This window comes from Schistocerca serialis, chromosome 9, assembly GCF_023864345.2.
Source record: "Schistocerca serialis cubense isolate TAMUIC-IGC-003099 chromosome 9, iqSchSeri2.2, whole genome shotgun sequence".
Taxonomy (NCBI): domain Eukaryota; kingdom Metazoa; phylum Arthropoda; class Insecta; order Orthoptera; family Acrididae; genus Schistocerca; species Schistocerca serialis.
Window position 1 is genome coordinate 254020560 of NC_064646.1, and position 22891 is coordinate 254043450.

General features: G+C 42.8%; 1 protein-coding gene across 1 annotated transcript; it reads right to left on the reverse strand.

Annotated features, from left to right (window-relative positions):
• Positions 1 to 8081: 8081 nt before the first annotated feature.
• Positions 8082 to 22641, reverse strand: LOC126418699 (endocuticle structural glycoprotein ABD-4-like). Its single transcript, XM_050085594.1, has 3 exons — positions 22517 to 22641; positions 17074 to 17207; positions 8082 to 9855 (listed from the first exon to the last, which is right to left on the reverse strand). Exons 1-3 carry the CDS (start codon positions 22529 to 22531, stop codon positions 9543 to 9545), a joined length of 462 nt encoding a protein of 153 aa, XP_049941551.1. The 5' UTR covers positions 22532 to 22641; the 3' UTR covers positions 8082 to 9542.
• Between the last annotated feature and the right edge of the window lie 250 nt (positions 22642 to 22891).

Consider the following 22891-nt stretch of genomic DNA (forward strand, 5'->3'; position numbering starts at 1 on the left):
ATCACAAATTTAGCATTTGAGGGAAGCGTGGAGGGTAAAAATCGCAGAGGGACACCAAGAGATGAATACACGAAGCAGATTCAGAAGGATGTAGCTTGCAGTAAGTACTGGGAGATGAAGAAGCTTGCACAGAATAGAGTGGCATGGAGAGCTGCATCAAACCAGTCTCAGGACTGAAGACTACAACAACAACATGTATTTGTCCGTTATTATAAATAAATATTTAATGATATGTCGATAATTTTATCTTATTCTTATATTCACATTTAAGTAGACTTACCAATGGGGTGACATTTAAGTGCAGCTTAAGGCTGAGATAAGATGTTCTTATCCTTGTGGTCGAGGGCAGGTGCTTCTTACTTGAAGAGACAAGTGTCTACCCCTGATCAAAATACTAAATCTTTCATCACTCTCTTACAGAAAAAACCTATTTTTTACAGTAATTCTTTCGTCGTAGGAGTACTTTAAGTTGTTACAAAGAAATGTAAGTACGATGTTACACCACAGGAAAAAGTTTAGCTCATTGTTGTATTTCTTCAAGTAATTTAAACCACAGGCATGGAGCTATCAGCCCGTTATATCAAGGATAAATTAACTCAGTTCAGAATCCACTGCCAAAATTCTCATTATTCTACACCTACATTATTACACTGCTATTCACAATAAAGTGCCTGTCAGAGGGTTCAATGAACCACTTTCAAGCTGTCCCTCTATCGTTCCAATCTCGAACGGCGAGCGGGAAAAACGAGCACTTAAATTTTTCTGTGCGAACCCTGATTTCTCTTGTTTTATCGTGATAATAATTTCTTCCTATGTAGGTGGGTGCCAACAGAATATTTTCGCAATCGGAAGAGAAAAGTGGTGATTGAAATTTCATGAGAAGATCCCGTCGCAACGAAAAACGTGTTTGTTTGAATGATTGCCACTCCAATTCTCGTATTATGTCTGTGACACTGTCTACCCTATTTCGCGATAGTACAAAACGAGGCGCCCTACTTTGATCTTTTTCGATGTCATCCGTAAATCCCATCTGATGCGGATCTCACACCGCACAGCAATTTTCCAGAACAGGGAGGACAAGCGTGGTGTAAGCCTTCTTTTTATTAGACCTGTTGCATCTTCTAAGTGTTCTGCCAATGAATCACATTATTTATGTGATCCTTCCAATTTAGGTTATTTGTAATTGTATTCCTTTAGTATTTAGTTGAATTTACAGCCTTCAGATTTGTGTGACTTATCGCCTAATTGACATTTAGCGTATTTCTTTTAGTACAAGTGAGTATCTTTACACTTTTCTTTATTCAGGGTCAATTTCCAATTTTCGCACCATACAGATATCGTATATCTTATCTAAATCATTTTGCAACTTGTTTTGGTCATCTAATGACTTTACAAGAAGGTAAATGACGGTATCATTTGCATACAATCTAATAGGGCTACTAAGTTTGTCTCCTGTGTCGTTAATATACACTCCTGGAAATGGAAAAAAGAACACATTGACACCGGTGTGTCAGACCCACCATACTTGCTCCGGACACTGCGAGAGGGCTGTACAAGCAATGATCACACGCACGGCACAGCGGACACACCAGGAACCGCGGTGTTGGCCGTCGAATGGCGCTAGCTGCGCAGCATTTGTGCACCGCCGCCGTCAGTGTCAGCCAGTTTGCCGTGACATACGGAGCTCCATCGCAGTCTTTAACACTGGTAGCATGCCGCGACAGCGTGGACGTGGACCGTATGTGCAGTTGACGGACTTTGAGCGAGGGCGTATAGTGGGCATGCGGGAGGCCAGGTGGACGTACCGCCGAATTGCTCAACACATGGGGCGTGAGGTCTCCACAGTACATCGATGTTGTCGCCAGTGGTCGGCGGAAGGTGCACGTGCCCGTCGACCTGGGACCGGACCGCAGCGACGCACGGATGCACGCCAAGACCGTAGGATCCTACGCAGTGCCGTAGGGGACCGCACCGCCACTTCCCAGCAAATTAGGGACACTGTTGCTCCTGGGGTATCGGCGAGGACCATTCGCAACCGTCTCCATGAAGCTAGGCTACGGTCCCGCACACCGTTAGGCCGTCTTCCGCTCACGCCCCAACATCGTGCAGCCCGCCTCCAGTGGTGTCGCGACAGGCGTGAATGGAGGGACGAATGGAGACGTGTCGTCTTCAGCGATGAGAGTCGCTTCTGCCTTGGTGCCAATGATGGTCGTATGCGTGTTTGGCGCCGTGCAGGTGAGCGCCACAATCAGGACTGCATACGACCGAGGCACACAGGGCCAACACCCGGCATCATGGTGTGGGGAGCGATCTCCTACACAGGCCGTACACCACTGGTGATCGTCGAGGGGACACTGAATAGTGCACGGTACATCCAAACCGTCATCGAACCCATCGTTCTACCATTCCTAGACCGGCAAGGGAACTTGCTGTTCCAACAGGACAATGCACGTTCGCATGTATCCCGTGCCACCCAACGTGCTCTAGAAGGTGTAAGTCAACTACCCTGGCCAGCAAGATCTCCGGATCTGTCCCCCATTGAGCATGTTTGGGACTGGATGAAGCGTCGTCTCACGCGGTCTGCACGTCCAGCACGAACGCTGGTCCAACTGAGGCGCCAGGTGGAAATGGCATGGCAAGCCGTTCCACAGGACTACATCCAGCATCTCTACGATCGTCTCCATGGGAGAATAGCAGCCTGCATTGCTGCGAAAGGTGGATATACACTGTACTAGTGCCAACATTGTGCATGCTCTGTTGCCTGTGTCTATGTGCCTGTGGTTCCGTCAGTGTGATCATGTGATGTATCTGACCCCAGGAATGTGTCAATAAAGTTTCCCCTTCCTGGGACAATGAATTCACGGTGTTCTTATTTCAATTCCCAGGATTGTAGATCAGGAAAAATAGAGGGCTTATAACACTTCCTTGGAGAACGCCGGATACTACTTCTGTTTTACTCTATGACTTCCCGTCTGTTATTACGAAATGTGACCTTTTTTAACAGGAAATTACGAATCCCGTCGAACAGCTGAGGCGATATCCGTAGGCACGCAGTTTGGTTGGAAGACGCTTGTGAGGAACGGTGTCGAAAGCTTTCTGGAAATCTAAAACCATGGAATCAATTTGAGGTCCCCTGTCTACAGCACTCACTACTTCATGAGTATAGAGAGCTAGTTGTGTTTCACAAGAACGATGTTTTCTGAATCCGTATTTACTGTGTGTCAATAAATCGTTTTCTTCGAGATAATTCATAATGTTCGAACACAGTTTATCTTCCAAAAGCCTACTGGAAATCTACGTTAGTGATATGGGCCTGTAATTCAGCGAATTACTCCTATTTCCCTTTTTGGGTATTATTGTGACTTGGGCAATTTTCCAGTCTTTAGGTACGGAACTTTCTGTGAGCGAACGTTTGTGTATAATTGCTAAATATGGAGCTATTGTATCAGCATACTCTGAAAGGAACGTGACTGGTATACAATCTGGACCGGAGGCCTTGCCTTTATTAAGTGATGTAAACTGCTTTGATACACCGAGGATTTCTACTTCCATCTTTCACATCTTGGCAGTTGTTCTTCATTGGAATTCATGAATATTTACTTCGTCTTGTTTGGTGAAAGATTTTCGGAAAACCGTGTTTAATAACTCTGCTTTAGTGGCAGTGTCATCAGTGACTTCACCGCTGTTATCACGCAGTGAAAGTATTGATTGCGTTTTGCCACTGGTATGCTTTATGTATGACCAAACTCTCTTTTGAGTTTTCTTCCAGATTGCGAGACAGAGTTTCTTTGTGGAAATTATTAAAAGCATTTTGCATTGATCTACGCTCCATATTTCGAACTTCTGCAAAAGGTTTTGGCCGAGCTCTAGCAGGCAGCAGTCTTAACATGACAAGGTCTGTGTGTATCTAACACAAAATCATATATTCACAAAATAACACTCTGCGGCGTTTCCGAGTTAGTTAGCATTGAAATTAGGCGACCAGGCCGTTGCGTGCACATTCAGGCGGTCCGCCCTATGAAATTAGGATCAGTTGCTCTCATAGCATAGGTGATAGTGCACTACACAGCTCAGTCTTTAGTTCGGCTTCGATCCTTATTACAGTCGCATTTTCTATTTTTTGTATCACTCAGTTGTTTGGTTTTAGGAAACCAAACGAAGAACACGTTTGGCGAAACTATTTCCCAGTACATACTACACTGGATCAACATTACGAGCTTTTCAGACTCTTTCTGACCACTCCGTGTATGACATACTGTTACATCAAAATAGGAATTCGTTACAAAGAAAAACATCGTACTAAAATTGTTGCATGTGAAAGCAGGGAGTCCACCACAATTACACAAAACGAGCAGTCTATGGACGAAAAGCCTATATTAATATCTTTCATTTACATGTATTAGTAAAAAATTCTGGTAATGTTGTGAGTGTGTCATTTGACAGAAGCAGTAAGGGGGGTGGGGGAGGGGTGAAAAATTAAGTTCTGGACTTTACTAAATTTTTGCAGTTCCGATTCACAGAGTACAATACTTATTCAAAAGACATAATTTCAGCTGTATAGAAAATTAATCTGTGTAATATCGAATCGCAAATGTAACATAAAAATTTATCTTATTTCTTTAATACGAAGTGTGTAGAAATTACGAGGGCTAACATAACTGAAGTAGTGGTCACGTGATTAAATTGAAGAGGAGGAGCAGAAGACGGAGGAGCAGAGGAACTGGGCAGGTTCTAAGGTCTTTTGTCGTGTCCTTGTTTGTGGTAAGAACAGTGCAGCCTTAGAGCCGCTAGTATTAGTTTGTGATCACGTGGTAGATAGTTTGAGCTTAATCATTTTCGGTCAAACCAATTTGCTTCTGTGAAGATGCGTTGTATTCGTTGTGGGTTAGCACGAGCAACTGTACTTATCTTCATATGACAGTCTGTTATCCAATAAAGACTGTATGAACTAGATAAATGTGGTGAATTAATCGACAATAGCAAGCTCTTGTAAAACACCATCGTAGATGAACTTAGAGGAAGTAACTGTTTGTGCCCGCATCTCGTGGTCGTGCGGTAGCGTTCTCGCTTCCCACGCCCGGGTTCCCGGGTTCGATTCCCGGCGGGGTCAGGGATTTTCTCTGCCTCGTAATGGCTGGGTGTTGTGTGCTGTCCTTAGGTTAGTTAGGTTTAAGTAGTTCTAAGTTCTAGGGGATTGACGACCATCGATGTTAAGGCCCATAGTGCTCAGAGCCATTTGAACCATTTGAACTAACTGTTTCCTTGTATTGCAATGCTAAAATCATGTTTAATTACTGTGGATATTAGCTTTTGTACGCCCACCAATTGAAGGAACGTGTTTGTTGACTCTAATAAAACTATAGTTGAGTCAAAACCTGTGGCAGGATACATCATTGTCCTCACAGACCATTCCCAGTCTCTTAATTGAAGTTTCATATTTCTGCTTTAAATTAATTACTGGATTATTACTATCGAATCTTTATAGGGCACAATGCAGCGGCGCACAACCAGTTGCTAGACTACTAGTCGAGCTACTAAATGTATTTAATGGCTATGAACCTGCCCACTGGTAGTCGAACCGAAGACCTCGCTATTGGTTGGTCTAATGAGAGAGAAGTCACCGGCATCACAGTATGTTGCACGATGAGTCGGTGTTCAGCAGCTGTAAATCAGGTAAATGTGAATGTTTATTTAACTGATAGAACAATATTGTGTCCGTCACAATAATTCACGAGAATTTACGCGTACACGACAAAATGACGGCAGGAATGTCAAGGGCCATGTTTATTTATATTTGTGCTGTGACGCTTGCTAAATTTAATTTCGTTTTGTGCAGAATCATAGATTAATTTTGGAGATTGTGAAACGCTCTTATTTCAAACATTGCTAATGTAAATCTAGATATCAAAAACCGATACGATTCGGACATTTCTGTTATTGAGTGATTTTGCAGTAATCTTTCGCTAATTATCCCAATAAGTAAACAGTAATAAGTCAATGCTAACCCAAGGTAAATGCACACGGTTTGCAAGAAAACAAACTTAACAAACCGTTTACAGATTATTAAGAGTAAAATCTTGAGAACAGTTTACCAGTGTAAAAAATTTGTCATTACTGTACATATATTTACCTTACTGTAGATATATATACCTTACTGTAGATATATATAACTTTACGAACCAAAAATTATAGTGCATGTACCTGACATACGCATGAGATTTTTTTTTTGAAACTTGCACTATTTCAAAACAATCAACTAATCCCTCGCACTGATAAAATCCAATGTCTTCATATTGACTCTACGCTCGTACCGTAGGGATAATCCAGTCACAACATTCGGATGTCACACATAGCAAACCTTCAAATGGTAAAAGCCTTTCCGTGACTTTTCGCTACGCACATTAGAACCACATAGCAATTATTTATTCGGGCGATTTAACCCCATGCACACCTTCAGCCTGTAATGGAATGCGCGTTTCCTCCTTTTGATCTACTCTCTACCAAGTACAGAGCAGTGCATTGTACAATGTAACACAGTCCACGGCATTATAGAAGGAAGGTATTATACAGGTATTATATAGGCGTTTTAGTGACGCAGGATGAACTCAGTATAATATGATGTGAATTGCTGGTACAGTTCTACTTAGTTTCTCGACAAAGAAGCACAATAATATTGAAAAATTATATGGGGATACAACATTACTACAGTGCTACATTACAACACGTTGACATTTTGTGAACATCATCCCGCAAAGCAAGCAGCCGTTAACGCATTAAGCACCGGTGAAAGCCTCATTATACCAATAGCTCTCTCACTTTTTGCAAACTTGTGAAAAATTTTTCAGCCAGTGATGAAAGGTTCTTGGAAAAACTGGGTCGATAGGTCGGTGTCGGGGGGGGGGGGGGGGGTGGAGGGGGGAGGGGTGGAGAAGGGGGCAGAGAGAGAGGAGCGTTGTTAGGTACTATGGAAAAGTCTTCGATCCAGAATTCAATTCTCACTCTGAAACGATTACTGTCCTGATATATACATCTGTTTCAGATTGGATCTATGTTCTGTAATCGAACTCAGTTGCTGTTAATAATTTAACATATGTGAGTCACCACCTCAGCAGCTGTTCAGTAAAAACTGATTTTTACCACCAACTGCCAGGAATTTTGTAGAGAGCTGTGCTATTTATCAGTCCAGTTTTACATAGATGCTTTTCGAGCCTAATGATACAGCGCAGTCTGCTGTGAACACTACCGTCGTCTAATAACAAAAAGCCAAACTAAGGTGAGCCGACTGCTCATCGCACACGTTCATAAACGACCAGCCAGCTGCACCATGTATTCTCGTGTGTTTGAAGGTATTCCAGTGTGTTTAAATGCTCGTATTCTAGTGTGTTTAAATGCTTTTCTCGAAGCTTACACGATTCATAGTTGCATGTCGTCTTTTCTTCCGTATGAAACCCGGGGGCAAACGGTGATATCCTCTTTGACTGCTGTATTTAGATAATATGGGCAGAGAGATTAGGGATACGGAGAAAGAAGGAAAGATACTAGAAAAGTAGGAAATGGGAGAGAGCAAGTTAGAGTAAGAATGACGAAGTATACAAAAAAATATTTGACGTAAAAATTATTCTTACATACACATACTCTGTGTGATGAATTGTTTCAGTGTCATTCTTATGTGTCCAGATGACTTGAGCTGAAAATTTCTCGTGTAACACGAGTACTTAGATATCTGAACCAATCTTTACAGTTTCAGCTGTGACTCATCTTATTTTGCACATTCTGGTTTCAAATTTTACTCTCTTCAAGTAGTGGACTATAAAATTTCCTTTTGTTTCTCACTGACTGAAATATTTTGCACATACTATTAAACAAATTGTTCGAAGGTGCACAGAGTTGCAGAAACCCACGTCCCGCCCTCAGTTTGCGAGCAAAGATTTCACTCGGACTTTTGAAGACCTATTTCTCATGTTGTGAATGTACTTCATGGTTATTTAACGTAAAATCAAATATCGTGTTTGTCAGTTGTGTACAGTAAATGTAATTCAGTGATTAAGGTACGTAAGTTTGAAAAAGGAATACACAGGAAATTTTATATAAAATTATTTATTTAGAAATCTCGTCGGTAATACAACAAAAATACAATTATTTACCATACTATTTAGATAAGAAAGGTAAATGAATTATCTCAAAGCTGTAGTGAGCGAACATAAGAGGAAAATTTTCAGTTACCGAAATTTCAGCTGTATGTTAATTCTACAGGTGATCGCGGCTGTATCTATAACTAGGTTACTCCAACAATACCGTGTATTTCATTTATTTTACATAATTCGTCTTCTAACGTAAAGCTTTAGTATCGATAAATACCGTACTCGTAAAGACACGTTAATTATCTAAACAGCAAACAGCCACTAATCTATACCGTATCCGCATACATTTAATCAGTCTTGAACTGAATCTGTGCTCTACCGAGGACATCGGCATATTGCCTGGAAAAATGAGATGTTGAAACATCCATCGGCTCAAGAAAGCCTGTCGAATAATAATCGAGTAACGGATTTTTAAGTCCACTTACAATATTTTAATATGGCACATAGAATTACTCCCTTAGCAAAAATCTCCTACTTCACGAACGTGTTAGTCACATATCGTAGGCGAAATAAAACTAAAGAAACTTTATTAGCTTCAACACCTAATATTAATACATATCGAACGATTTTAACATCCATCTTCAATTTACAACTTTCTATTCCTATTTAGTGCTGCACATTATTTTGAATCTCATTGCAAAATGAAGGCCTCAGAAAGCTCTTGGGACGTTCGAAGAGTTTACGGGAGTTCTAGCAAATTGAGAGATATTGTTGTATAATAATAAACTACCTTTTAGGTGAAGTACTTTTGCCTAAATGTTACGAAGACTGATGCTAGCTTTGACTGGAAAGCGAATATCTTTATTCTGACAAATTAATCTAAAAGATCAATATACTACCCCGGTGCTACCAGTTTTTACTGTATGATTTGGTCCCCAGAAGACACATCTCCATTTAGTTATCAGCAAGCACTACCTTCCAGCTTTCACTGTTACAGTCTGCGCTTTCAAGTAAAGTCTTTACATTTTACTCGTGGCTTTACACTACATTCTAACATCTTCTTCAGATAATCCTCACACTACGTGAAATTTCGGTATAGTTTAGTGCATTTAGATCAGTCGAATGTAACAGAATCAGTATTCTCAAATGAACGTTGTGCAACTCGTTACATTTTACGTATTTGGAGACACTCCGTTTAAAGCGGAATCTTTCGACTCGTCACAAACACGTGAAGTGTAGGCAACACTTAGTGCCGCAAGGAAACTGGGTGCCAGACCGCAGTATCATCTGTTTCAGTTTAAAGTCCCAGGTCTGACATTCAGTTTCGGTTCGCCACTACGACTGCTGTGGTTTGATTGGTCAGTTAAATGAATCCCCGATCACCGCACAGGGATCATCGCCTGTAGGAGACCGCGGCCTCGTACAATATTTCGGAGGGGTGGGACTGGATTGGGGTTGCACCTAGAATCGGCGCGCGGGGGCACGGAAGACTCCTGGCTGCGGCTGCCCTCCCTGCTCGTCGGGCTGAGGCGGTAGGGTGGCGAGGTACTCGAGGGCGCGCTGGATCGCCGGAGGGATGGGGGGCGGCGTGGGCAGGTGCTCGCCCTGCGGTACGAAGCCGTTCTCGTCGGCCGTGTACACCAGCCGGATCTGCACGCCCTCCGGCGACGTGTACGACGCGGACCCCTGCGCCACCTGCGCTTCAGCCTCGGGGTTGCCGGCGTTCTTCAGGAAGCCCTGCTCCTCCTGGACGATGCCATTGCCCGTCTCGAAACTGTGAGGAGAAACATGAAACATTAATATTATCGTACCAGGGGTCCTGCTTCTTTGGCAGGCGCGGTCTGATTAAAAGGAAACGAACTAACACCATGTTACGGAACAATAAAATCACTCGGAAGGGCTGGCACTGTGAGGAGAAAGTGTGAGGAAGGACATGAGACATTAGTATTGTTGTACCACGGATCCTCATTCATTAGCAGGTGCGGTCTGATTAAAAGGAGAAGAATTGACATCCTGTTTCCAAAAAGTAAAATCTCTCTGGAGGGCTGAAACAATGAGAAGCAACTGTGAGGAGAAACATGAAACAGTAGTGTTATTGCACACGGATCTCCTTCTGTTTAAAAGGAGAAGGACCGACATTGTGTTTACAAAAAAGGAATTCCCTCTGGAGGGCTAATCAAAGTACTTACACCGACTCAGGAGGAAATAAATAAAAAAAAAAAGTCCCTGCCTAGGGAGAACGCCAAAGCACACGGTCTGGAAATGCCCTCTGTGTACAAAGTTTCTAATGCTATGGGCAATCAGCTGAACATGAAGCACCAGGTATTAGCGATTTTCTGAAACACGAGTCAGTCTGGCAGATCCTTGCATTTTCCATAAAAGTTGCATATCTATCAAATCTTCATCAATAAACCTATCGGTACTAACAGCAAAACTACCCAAACACATTTAATTCCTCGTGCTTATCATCTTTGGGCTAGACAAGTTTCAAGCTCTTTCCAGAACTCTGTACTATATTATATAAACTATTCTCCTATTTAATTAACAAGTGGTTGAATTTGGTTAACTTAATTACATCCTTTTGAATACCACGTGTAAAATTAAAGAACTAAACGTAGCTGACGTTACGAGCGACTACTAAAAGCTCTCTTAGAATCTTTGCTTTAAACGAACGGGACAAAAATATTGTTCATACTCATAAAAATTCGTCAGTTCGTCTTGTCATATTTTACGCCGAATTACGAGTAACACGTATAGAGTGCTAAAGAGTAGACAGGTAGTTCGAGTAACCAGGAAAGAAGTACTGAATCAAACTGTGAGGAAAAGAGTTTTATTCCACATTTTGACTGAAAGTTTTGTATGTAGCACATTGAGAGCTATCACAAAATAATTAGGAAATGGAGATGGATGTGATGGATAAAAATTGCAGAGAGGGAGACAGAAACTGGAATACATTTAGCAGGCTCAAACGTGCCAAGGGTGCAGTAATGCTGAGTTGAAAACATTTGCGCAACATAGGCTATCGAAGAGAGTTGCAGTAAACCATTCACGTAGCTGACTATTTCATCAATATAAGAAAACCCCTCTCCACCCAGGAGCATCTCGCTAATGTAGTGTAAAATCTAGCATAGGTAATGACCTAGATCCGGCGAGGAAGGGAGTTCACATGTCTCTTCAGGAATACCTCATCGAGTTGAAGCTATTCGTTGGCGATTATATCCCGCAGAACTGCCAAATTGTGGAGGTGTTGATTGTTAAGTTTCACCAGCTGTCTCGAGTTCTTCAGTACGTTTTCTATGGATTTATATTAGGTTGATGTAGCGGACAAGTCAAGGTGCGACATCATATCTGAGTGTTGGTCAAACCACAAACGTATGAGCTGGGCACTACGAATATGGCTGGAGTCATCTTGGAAGTGACCACAGCACACTCGTCGCGAATCTGAAGAATAAAAAGCAACACCTATTATCTGGAAGGAACCAAAATCCTAGTTCATGCCGACTTTAGCTGAAATGGGTCTAACTCATGGTACGATAAACCCCTAAAACATCACAGAATCACCTCCGCGCTGCATTATACCCTCCATACCCTGAAGGTAACCTCGCTGGGCTGTCGGTAAACACTTCGCTTCGCATGGTTTGAAAAAAGGTAGATTAGTGGCTCGTCCGATTACACTACAAGCCTCTCGTCAAGTAATGTCCCATTCTGTGCTGTTTGGCCCTCTGAATGTGGAGATTTGGAAATTTGAAGTTCCTATGGGACCAAACTGCTGAGGTCATCGGTCCTTGGGCTTGCACACTACTTAATCTACCTATGCCAAGAACCCATGCCCGAGGGAGGACTCGAAACTCCGACGGGGGTAGCGGCGCGAACCGTGACTAGGCGCCCTAGATCGCACGGCTACCCCGCGCGGGTCACTGGATGTGTGTAACATTAAATGCGGCTAAGAGTAATGGTTTTTTACAAGGCAGAATTTACACGGTTCGCCGTATTTCGAGGCTGCGAATGGAAAACTATTACTTGTAGATACGTTGGACTGCCCGCTTTAACGCACCAAAAACTGGTAAACCTCATTCACGGCGTGGTCATGTCCAAACACGACAGCCCCGTCCAGGAATTCTGTCTCGTACGCACTTCTGCCCCTTCTGCCCTGAGATAAAGACACTACTTCGCCACTGGATCACACGATGGTCTGACCCCAGTTCTACACCATGTATACATCCGCAGCAACGATTGTGCTCTGTTAAGGCAGTGAACAATACTTATCTTGTGAGCGTACACTATAGTTTTCCTTTCCGTGTCGAATTTGCCGTCTTGTAGTACCGTGTTGTACGTTTGAGGCTGCGTAAAAGACGACATTGCTACGTTACGCAATGTCCTCAGAAAGGAGGACTTGTACGGCAATACAGGACGCACCCGTCCACGGTGAGTCAAGCGTTACGTGCGTTACGTCCCCCGTTGCCGTCAGTGGGTCAGCGGCCGGCTGCTGAGTGGCTGTCGGAGGCAGAGGTCAGGCGAGGGAAAGCAGTCGGTCACCCGCGGTCTCCGGTCTGACATTTCGTCCTAACGCGCCGCTAATGTGCGCCCACGTCGTTGCATTACCACAGGAGCCGCGTCGCCAACAGCTCGCCGGAGCATCGCGACCGCAAAGTGGCCGTAGCTCACGTCGTTGGTGGTCGTGTCTCGTGAATTTAATGGCTTCGGTGAACCGCATAGGACATCAATAGCTTTAAGGTGCTGCGGGCAGCCTTTCTTTGATCCGTGATAGCGAGCCCGATGGCGCAGTAGTTAGCACTCTGGACTCGCATTCGGCAGGACGATGGCTCAAACCCGCGTTCGGCCATCCTGACTTAGATTTTCCGTGGTTTCCCTAAATCGCTTCAGGTAAATGCCAGGATGGTTCCTCTGAAAGAGCGCAACTGATTACCCTGCCCATTCTTTCCTAATCCGATGGAACCGATGGCCTCGCTGTTTGCTCCCTTCTCCCAAAGTAATCAACCAACCAACCAACCAACCAACCAACCTTGGCTGATCCTGGATTGTGCTCTGCCTCTAATGAACGCGATGTCAAGGGGCCTTACACATAAATCTTCTTTCGCCTAATATGTCATACTTGCAAAACATGCAATTACTCCAGTTAACTGATCATTTTGCCATAAGCCTCATAAACAGTCTAATCTTCATTTACAAGTCATAGAACAGGATGAGCGACAGAATTTAAACGCTTGCCTAAAATGGAATTATTATTGATCCAACTGTAGCTCACTTTGATCAATATCGCACAGTGATTGCAAGATCCAGTGCAGCAAACACTTGAAATAATTCGCAAGTGACATAAAAGCATAATAGAAGGTACATGGACGCGAACCTGAAACCCTTTTAATACGTTGAACACTCAGCCATGTCTTTGGATAAAACTAAAAATCTCGAAATTCTCATTACTGATGTTACCTGCAGTATGTACCGCTAGTACATTTGCCTTCCAGATCTTCTATAAGAGCAACGTTATGTTTCCTAATATGGGCGATACGCAGAGCAAGCGATATAAAGTCAAGTGATGACTGTTGAAGCAGAAAATCCAACAGAACGCCTGTTACACAGGGTATTTATTTGGCTGCGTGATGACTTACCATAAAAGCCTGATGTATTCAGTTATCTCAAGTGAAATAAAGACAACCACGTCGTACAAAGAGACAGGTTTCAATAGGTCGATTTAAGCGCACTTATAATCTTCTAAATCGGCTAATGGAATCGGATGTGCTATAAGCCACATTTACTTTACATTACCAGCTGATTTCCGACATAGATGCAGACTGTTACCAGTATTATTTGGTTAATACAATGGCCGATTCTTTCACATCATCTTCATACAGTTGAGCCAGCACTACATTTTGATTATTGAGATGCTTAACCCTAATCTCTCTTCCTGCCTTTCTCGCAACGTCAGCTATTGCAAAAAATTACGCGGCTCTTTGTGCAGTCACAAATTATGTAGTGCCTTAAAATACTTACATGTCACTAGGTACATCAAATGCATGTAATCAGTACATAACAAAATTACTATTGTTCCCAAACGAGGTAAATTACAGTAGTCTTTGTATGGATGTTGCTAAAAATCAGAATAAAAGATGTAATTAGAGCTGTGGAGCTTGCTGTGCTGTATCAGATGTTTCAGTGACAGTGGAGTTCAGATGTAACCACGAACGGTGCCCGTAGTGGAAAACGAGAGAATTGAAGATTTTGAGTACATTTTATCATAGAATACGTGAGCAAGGGAAAACGTGAGAAACACTAATAGTATAGAATGACATGATATGAGGTAAGGCATCAAATAATAATGTTACTGGTACCAGAGATATGTGCAGAGGGCTAGTGTTATATACAAACCCGGAAACTGGAATGTGTACTAGAAATAATTGCGGACGTAGTGTGCAATGGCCATTACGAGATGAAGATACTCGTCAACAGCTCAGCAAACCTTGACAGGACGCATCAAAAGAACAGGAAACTAATGATCCTTAGTGACAAAAACATAATCATACGGATGAATAATAAAAAATTGTTTGTGTTAAAAGAAGACAGTGATTGTTTTGCCTGATTTGTTTCTTTTATAACCAGTCACTTGCTACGAGGTAGTGGCGGTAACACTCTGCGTGGCCCTTAGTGTAATACCGTAACCAACACTCAGAACGTCCTTAGCCATTTCTGATTAACTGCTGAACTTCACGTCGGAGTAGTTCACTCAGTGTCAGCAGTAGCTTCGGTACTGGCACGCTTGTCTTGTGCCTCAACAACAGAGCTGCGTCGTTACTCTTACGAGACTTATCTCTACCTGCCCCTCTGCTTTCCCTCGCATGATTTAATGTGTCTCACGTGCCTGATCTCCCTCTGGGAAGTGATTATTCAGATGTCCTGCTATCCTTGATGCTGTGAGCCTAAATTACGTAACGCGGTGTCCCAAGTTGATGGGAAGATGCATGGTCTGTTTTGACCGCCAAAGGCTGTACGAAGCTAACACGAGCGTCCCGATTTAAATACGTATTAGGCAGTTATGTAACCGGGAAAACACTATAAACTCAAATCCGTTATGAGTTTCGCTGGCTATATAGACAAAGTCTCACAGTACGGAGAATTATAGTCAAAGTAGATCCATACTGAGGAATACCTAGGAGAGGAGATGCAGGAATCCTGCATCGCCAATCTAAGCAAGGTCCTAGTGGTGGTGGTTTTCTGTTGCCATCCTATGGCCTGTTACGAAGTGCCAAGTGTGAGCCTGTGTCGAGCAGGAGTCTGTAACGGCTGCCTGCATGAGAGTACATATTTCTGTAATGAATGAAGGGAAGGGAGAGGGTGAAACCCGATGCCGATGCATAACCTGCTCCTCTCGAAAAGCACCAAGGGAGCCATCGAGTTTAACCCTTTGAGACTTGTATTTTTTCTGGAGGAGGGAAAAGTTTCCTTTCTTAGATGATTTTTAATTGCTTTAGATGCAAGATTTATACAAAAATGCGTACTCGTGCTTCAAGTTTACATAGCACACTTGGCTACATTTTATGGACTAAAATAACTAATTATGAAATACTCTACTGTAAAAAATAAAATGATCATTCAGTAGTTGCCATGCAAGATAACAATATTCCATTACATAGTGAAACATAGCGAACCAACCATAGCAGTGTATTCTGGTGGTCACGATGATGATGATGATGATGATGATGATGTTTGGATTATGGGAAGCTCAACTGCGCGGTTATCAGCGCCCGTACAAATTGCCAACCTTTGCTCAGTCCAGTCTCACCACTTTCATGAATGATTATGAAATCATGAGGACAATACAGACACCCAGTGATCTCGATGCAAGTGGAACTCCCTGACCCTACCGGGAATCGAACCCGGGACCCCGTGCTCGGGAAGCGAGACAGCGACCCCGAGACCACCAGCTGCGGACGGTGTTCACGAGCCCCAATAGTTGGCAGCATTTGCGCACGGTGAAAGACTCAAACATTGAAAAATGTGTACCTCAGGTTTCCATTGAAGAAGAATACTTCTGTTGCAGTTAAGGCTCAATAAAACTTAGTATACAGAGAAGGTTTACCATCAAGTGTCACATGCCCTCACTCCTTGAGAGACTGCAGAGAGGTTTGGAACATAATCCGCATTGTTGGTGTTAAGAGTGGCGATCAGGAAAGTTACTGCACCACCTATCTTCCCCTTGCCTGCCAAATACTGGCAGTGAAAACTTTCGCGCCAACAGCATCCGAACCACATTTATCGTCCAGTCAAGCGTCACCACATAGTCATGCGTTAGCGGGCTCGGCTTAGGAGCCGGGTTCTCCTGAATTAAAATATTAGAAAATGCTTTTTCATTGTTATGAATCGTGTCAAAATTATTTCTATAATCCAAGAACTACATTCCTAGCTTCCCAGACTCGGTGTTTTAAAATGATTGACAGTTGTGAAAGATTCATCTCAACCAAAATTTGCTTAACTAAATTGTCAGCAGGAGTCGATAATAAAATATTATTAGAAGACATGCTAGTGTAAAATGCTTCAAAAGGCTCTAAGTGCTATGGGACTGAACATCTGAGGTTATCAGTCCCCTAGACAGAACTACTTAAACCTAACTAACCTAATAACATCACAAAAAACCCTGCCCGAGGCAGGATCCGAACCTACGACCGTAGCAGCAGCGCGGTTCCGGACTGAAGCGCTTAGAACCGCTCGGTCACAGCGGCAGGCCATGCTAGTGTAAATCGAAGAACAGAAGCAGACTTGGCAAGTGGGAAATGTAATGCTTACAAGTTCCTCCAGTAAACCTGCAAATATTTTCTGATCAGTCATTTTTCCGCTCACTCACTTCATACAGTGTCAATATATTACGGACCATTATGACAAATCAAGTTCCGTTTAGCGCCCTCGAGTGGATTTCCAGATATTATTCGTCTATGGTTACAGTGTATGGCAGTTGGTTCTCCCTTCCGTTGCGACTCACCTGTATTTGTAGGAGCCATCGAAGTTGACCTCCTGCTCCTGGCTCAATATGGGGATGGGCTCGTTTGGTGCGCCTGGTGCCTGGCGGAACTGAGGTGCGGCGGCCGTCAGGCACACCAGAGACAGGGCGACGATCTGGAACAAAAGGGAAGACAGCGATCCTGAAATCTGCCATTCTTCCTAGCATTATACGTGAAACTTCAATTTCATTCACTGCGTGTTAAAGCCCATGTTGCTGAGGCTATTCGAACAAACAGACGCGTCGCGTTAACATTTCGAAGTTGTAATTGTCACGATACATGTTAGGTATGAGGAATGAATTGGATCTCCTGATGATCTGCCTAGCTATTTTACTATCAAGAAGGTATGACGATTCGAAACTTTTAGTCTAGTACTGAAACTACAGTCTATGTCCCTCGTACGTGTATAGTCACTTTTTCTCGGAATTACTTTCGATTGGCACTCCTATTGATATTTTTGTCTGATACGTGCGATATATGGTAGTTTATTCTTCAAATTTTCACCTGAAGATGACTAAACCCGTCTTAGAAGTAAGGTGAGATAACGGTGATGTTGTTCTGGTTTGAAAAATGAAGCTGAAGTAATGTAGGCCATGAACGGGTAAGGCGAACTCTAGATTGCGGTTTATTGGTAGAATCCTGAAGCGATGCAGTCCGTCAACAAAGGAAATAGCTTACATTACGTTAGTTCGTCCAACCTTAGAGTACTGTTCCTCTGTATGGGACCTTTACCAGTTGGGTCTGATTCAAGAGATTGAGAAGGTCCAAAGAAGAGCGGCAAGATTCGTGACTGGTACATTTAGCCATTGAGAGAGCGTTACAAATCGCATAAAAAGTCTGAAGTGGGACACACTTGCAGGTAGACGACGCGCTAAACAGAAGGGGCTGCCCACTAAATTCCGAAATCCGATCTCCACCGAGGATGTAGAGCATATATTATTACCGCCAACTTTCAAATCGCGTAATGATCATCATTCAAAGATAAGGGAAATAAGAGCACGTACTAAGGCGTTCAGACAGTCGTTTTTCCCTTGCGCGATCCGCGAGTGGAACAGAGAGGGGGGGGGGGGGGGAATATGACTTAGGCGCGAATTGTGCCCTCCGCCACACACCGCTTGGTGGCTAGCGGAGTATATATGTAGATGTAGAATTTTTCAACTCGTATTTAAAGGAGATATTTGATTCGACTAGTAAGGTAGCCAATGTATGTGTTTCCTGTGTTTAGCGAGTTATAAAGGTGAAGAAGCGAGATTTAAATCTACCGCCATGCATGGAAATGCAGCTTTCCTTTGACTTCTATATATCACTTCAGGCAAATACCGGAATTTTCTTTTTAATAAAAGGATGGTCAATTTCATTTCCACAGTTTCACGAGAGAGGTGAAGAATGAAGAGTCTCTCGACCTGTACAGTATCGCAGCAGGCATCGCGAGACAGCGATGTATCTGACCTCACACTTTCATCCCTTTCAAGTAAACTACCACAAATTCGTAACTCACACAAGGACAGACTAGTTGTAGGTGAACTAACCCAAACATTCTGATTCACTAAGTCATTTGTCATACCAACACTCTGAAACCAATTTCTCAGTATGGGGAGATTTCTGTCTAATGGCCGAAAGCCTTATTTGGAAGATTTCTTCTTGGTTGGAACCTCGGATATGAAGAACAGCTTACAATGGATGACGAAAGTGAAACCTCTGCAATCTTGTAGCTTGTTTGGATATGGGAAGTAACTGCACTTGTAAATCCCATTAGGCTTCCACAACAGGCCACGTGTAGTATAACTCCATCGCCAATCGTACCAGTAATATTTAGCTGGGTACAACATATTTGCTGATATAAGCTGAGGACGTTTTGTACATGGTGATATCGAAGAACGGACGGAAATTTTATGGAAATATCTTGATTAGATGGGGAAAAACTGCGAAACTGACTGCGCTTTTTATTGTTTTACTTGAAAACTCACAGTTGTTGATACAGGAAACAGTGTTCCATGAAATATACTTCAGTGATTTCTTGACTGCAAAGTTTTCTACTCCTCACTTCCAATTCATTTCACATAAAACCAGGACTATGTTTCCTTAAAGAAAATGAGGAAGGACTACTGAACTCATTAAAAGGAAGGAACAGATCGCTGAAATAGTAATGTAGACTGAAAACTAAGTAGCAAAGTAAAAAAGGTGAAAATATTAAGAATCAAATTAATGTATGCCGGACGAAGCATGGAGGCCATAAGAATTAAGGATATAAAAGACACTGAGAGTAATTCTCGCCAGGAAGGTACTTAAGGGCGGAAAGGAATTTGTGAGACTGCACGTCTGTTGCACAGTATTGTGCGGAAGTGAGCCACATACACTGGCGATAATCATCAAAGAAACAATCAAAGCGTTTGACGTAAGGCGGAACAGAAAGATGATGGAAACTAAGTGAACTGATCAGACAGAGATAATTGTGTTTCCACAAAATGGAGAGGAAACAAATGTGTGGATACAATAAACTAAAAGGACAAAGTTGAGAGGAGAAGTCAGAAGACTGATGATAAGGTACAGTGCACCAAGGTCAGATGGGACTCCCATCTCGGTAAAAGCCATAAGAAATTCGCGACCCGTGCCAATGTCGTGCGTCGGCGGTGGATCTTCCGACGTGATCTCCAAGCGAAAGCCTCTCAACCTTGCCGGAGAATGCTCTGTCAAGGGCGGTCTGCTCTCGCTAGTATTACGCCACACCTTTTCAAAGGGCCACTGACCCTTACTCTCCAACACCTAAGATCTCATATTATTACCACGAATCTCTGTATCTACTAGTTTGCAGCATATAATGAGAAGGACTTCCATCCACCTCACGAGTTTTCCACTAACTACTGTCTGGCGTAAGACTCGTAGGCAATCTCATTTTTTTTCTCTTTTCGTTTTCTACACTCTACAGGGATGAAGTGTTCCGTATACATTCCGTCATTGGTGGTCTCGATGTAATGCGTTAAATATTACCAGAAATAAGATTTGCTCTGAAATTTTACCGGTCTCTACAGGAATAAATTCTCGGCAAATCGCACTAACGAAATCTTCTCAGGGTTTCAGCGGAGTATAACATGACCCGAATATAAGTAGTAGAAATCACCGTGAAACTTTCCTTCAGGGCAGCAACTCGATTGATAATCAAAGCCTATGGGGCTTATGTTGAGTTACAAATGTGTCGGAATATCGAAGTCTAATTTCAGAATTGCTGGTGGTGTTCAACAGCTGTTAGCAGCATGCATCAGAACATTATATTCTTGCTGACGGTTGCCATTACAAGCACTAGTATCGATACATAGCTCCAATAACATAGCTGGTTCTTTGTGTAGTTTTTCATATCAAGGAGTTTCAGCTATCTTAATTCCTTATGCCGCAGTAATGAAACATATATTGGAACGTATGTACGTAATACACGCTTTGGTGGATTCCAACAGTTACTGACACAAAGTACTTAAGATATTGAAAAGAGGCTTGATAGTCAAAGTGCTTTACGTCTCTCAGTGTTGTTGAAATACCTTTATTACTTAGCAAATACATTGTACAACATCATATCTTAAATGTAGTACGATTCGAGATTTTACAAATACACATTGAACAATTTTACAGGGATTCCAAACTTAGTAGATAAAACTCTTTTTGAACTCAGAATCGTACCACCTACTCCAAAGCTCTCAGCAACATTTAATCCTGCTACAGACTCACGATTCTTTCCTCTAAGCGATTGCCGCCTCAGAACGCTGTATGTGGCTTGCTTTCACGCAATGTAACTGCTGCTTCTACTTCCATTACTACAAGAACGATCATCGTCTCCTTTCTCGTAACTAATATTTAAAACAAGATCAGAAAGCATCTTGAAGCCTGTTTTACTGTAAACACACTGTTGACACGGGCAAAAAGACAGAATTACCTATAGTTAAAGTGGTTTCTCTCTAGAATAATACGCTCCTTCCATCAGTGGCTCAAGTGACCATTACCTGTTCCCACAAATGAAATTAAAACAAAAAGGCTCCTTGAACAGAAACACAAAAACGAAATCAATCTTGTAGATAAGATAGAACTCCGCTCCTTCTTACTGCAAAAAGTATCTCTTTTGTGGTTGGTGGAGAGGGGATGGGGAGGATGAGCAGAAGTCTATCTGGCTCGATGTTGTGTGCCACGAATTTCTCTCCAGTGCCAAATCAGTGATCTTTGAGCAGCACTTCTAGCCTACTTCCTCAGTTACTTATAAGATATATTGCAATCCCAGTCCTCACCTGCAGTTTTTACCCCATACAGGTCCCTCTAAAACCAAGTAAATAATTCCGTAATGGTGCAACGCATGTCCTATTGTCCCGTCCCTTCTTTTTCCAGTGTCCTCCAATTTGCTCATAGTCACTAGTTATGCGGAGAAGCTCTTCAATTATTGTCTTACCAATCCCCAAATTGTCAGCATAGTTGTATCGCACCACATCTCAAATTCATCCATTTTCTTTTCCGCTTCTGGGAATATATTTGTAAGGATTACGACAACTTAAAGAAATAGACAAAATGTGTAGAATACTTTTTTCAACTGCCAAAAATGTAATAAAGTTTTAATTTGATTTTTCATTGTTCCCGTCCCTACAAGAATATCCTGCCGCCCCCCCCCCCCCCCCCCGCCACCACCACCACCACTAAGCTACAGCAGATTAATTCGGAAGTATAACACCAATAAGCGTTTTTCAGACGCCTATGCGTTTAAGAAAATTGATTGAAAAAAATGTCATCCATAAATGCAGAATTACTATTATATATATATTTTATTTAAATTTACGGGCAATTTAAGAGTATTCCAAGTACCTTAAGACCATAAGCATTAATATTTTTTTGTAAGCTCTATGCAGTGACGCTCTGTTGTCATCTGCAAAAATGGCACAGCATACAGTCTGCAACGCTTGTGGCTAGACACAGACTGGACTGAGATGCCCATTCAGATCCGAAAGTACGCGCTCGGGAATTTCCGTAATTCTCAGCTTGTTAAATAATTTTTTCTGGAGAATGCACCACGCGGGACTGAAGAGTATAATGAATTTCAGGTGATAAGCTAGGTGCCCAGTCTAAATTTAACGCACTATCATTATCTCAAATGACCAATTAGGTAGCTATATCAGCTACGTATATAGTTTCATTTGGTTGATGCTTCCCTTATAACTTGGTCTAGGGCGGTAACCATTAATTCTCGACTGAAAGAAGGATGATAAACTGACTCCAACTCCAGAAAGTTGTGTACTACCACAAGATGTTAAAAGAAATTTTTGGAAGAGTTATTGACACTAGTGTCAATGAATTGGTCAGTTGGTCCTGTCGCGATGGAGATTATACTTGAATCACCCTAGACAACTTTTGAAACATGCGCCGAGGCAAGTAGCCGAGCAAGTGTCCAGTGCTTACCTGAGAGAACAGCATGCTGGCTGTTGCTGGTGGAGGAGAAGGCGTTGGTGGTGGTCTGCTGCCCGGGTCTGCGCAGAGGATGGCGTGCTCCGTCGCAGGCCGCTATTTATACCGGCGGCGCGGCCACCCCACCCGTCGCGTCTCAGGCGAGTGCGTGCAGCGTGTGTGTGAGGAGCGGAGAGAAGACGAGGCACCCAAAGGTCATCCCGCGGCCGCCACCGGGGGCGGGACGCCGCCACCAGCCCCGCTTCCTGACACCTCAAAATTAGTCCACTGCTCGCCTCTCTTATTACAGAACACACTGCCCTTATCAGCCTTTCATCGCCTGCCCTGCTAAGCACCGGTGATCCAGAAGTAAAGCCGAAGAAAAGTGGA

Coding starts and splice junctions, on each gene's coding strand:
- LOC126418699 (XM_050085594.1), bottom strand. Junction 9,856..17,073: donor GATGGCTCCTACAAATACAG/GTGAGTCGCAAC, acceptor TTCTCCTCACAG/TTTCGAGACGGGCAATGGCA.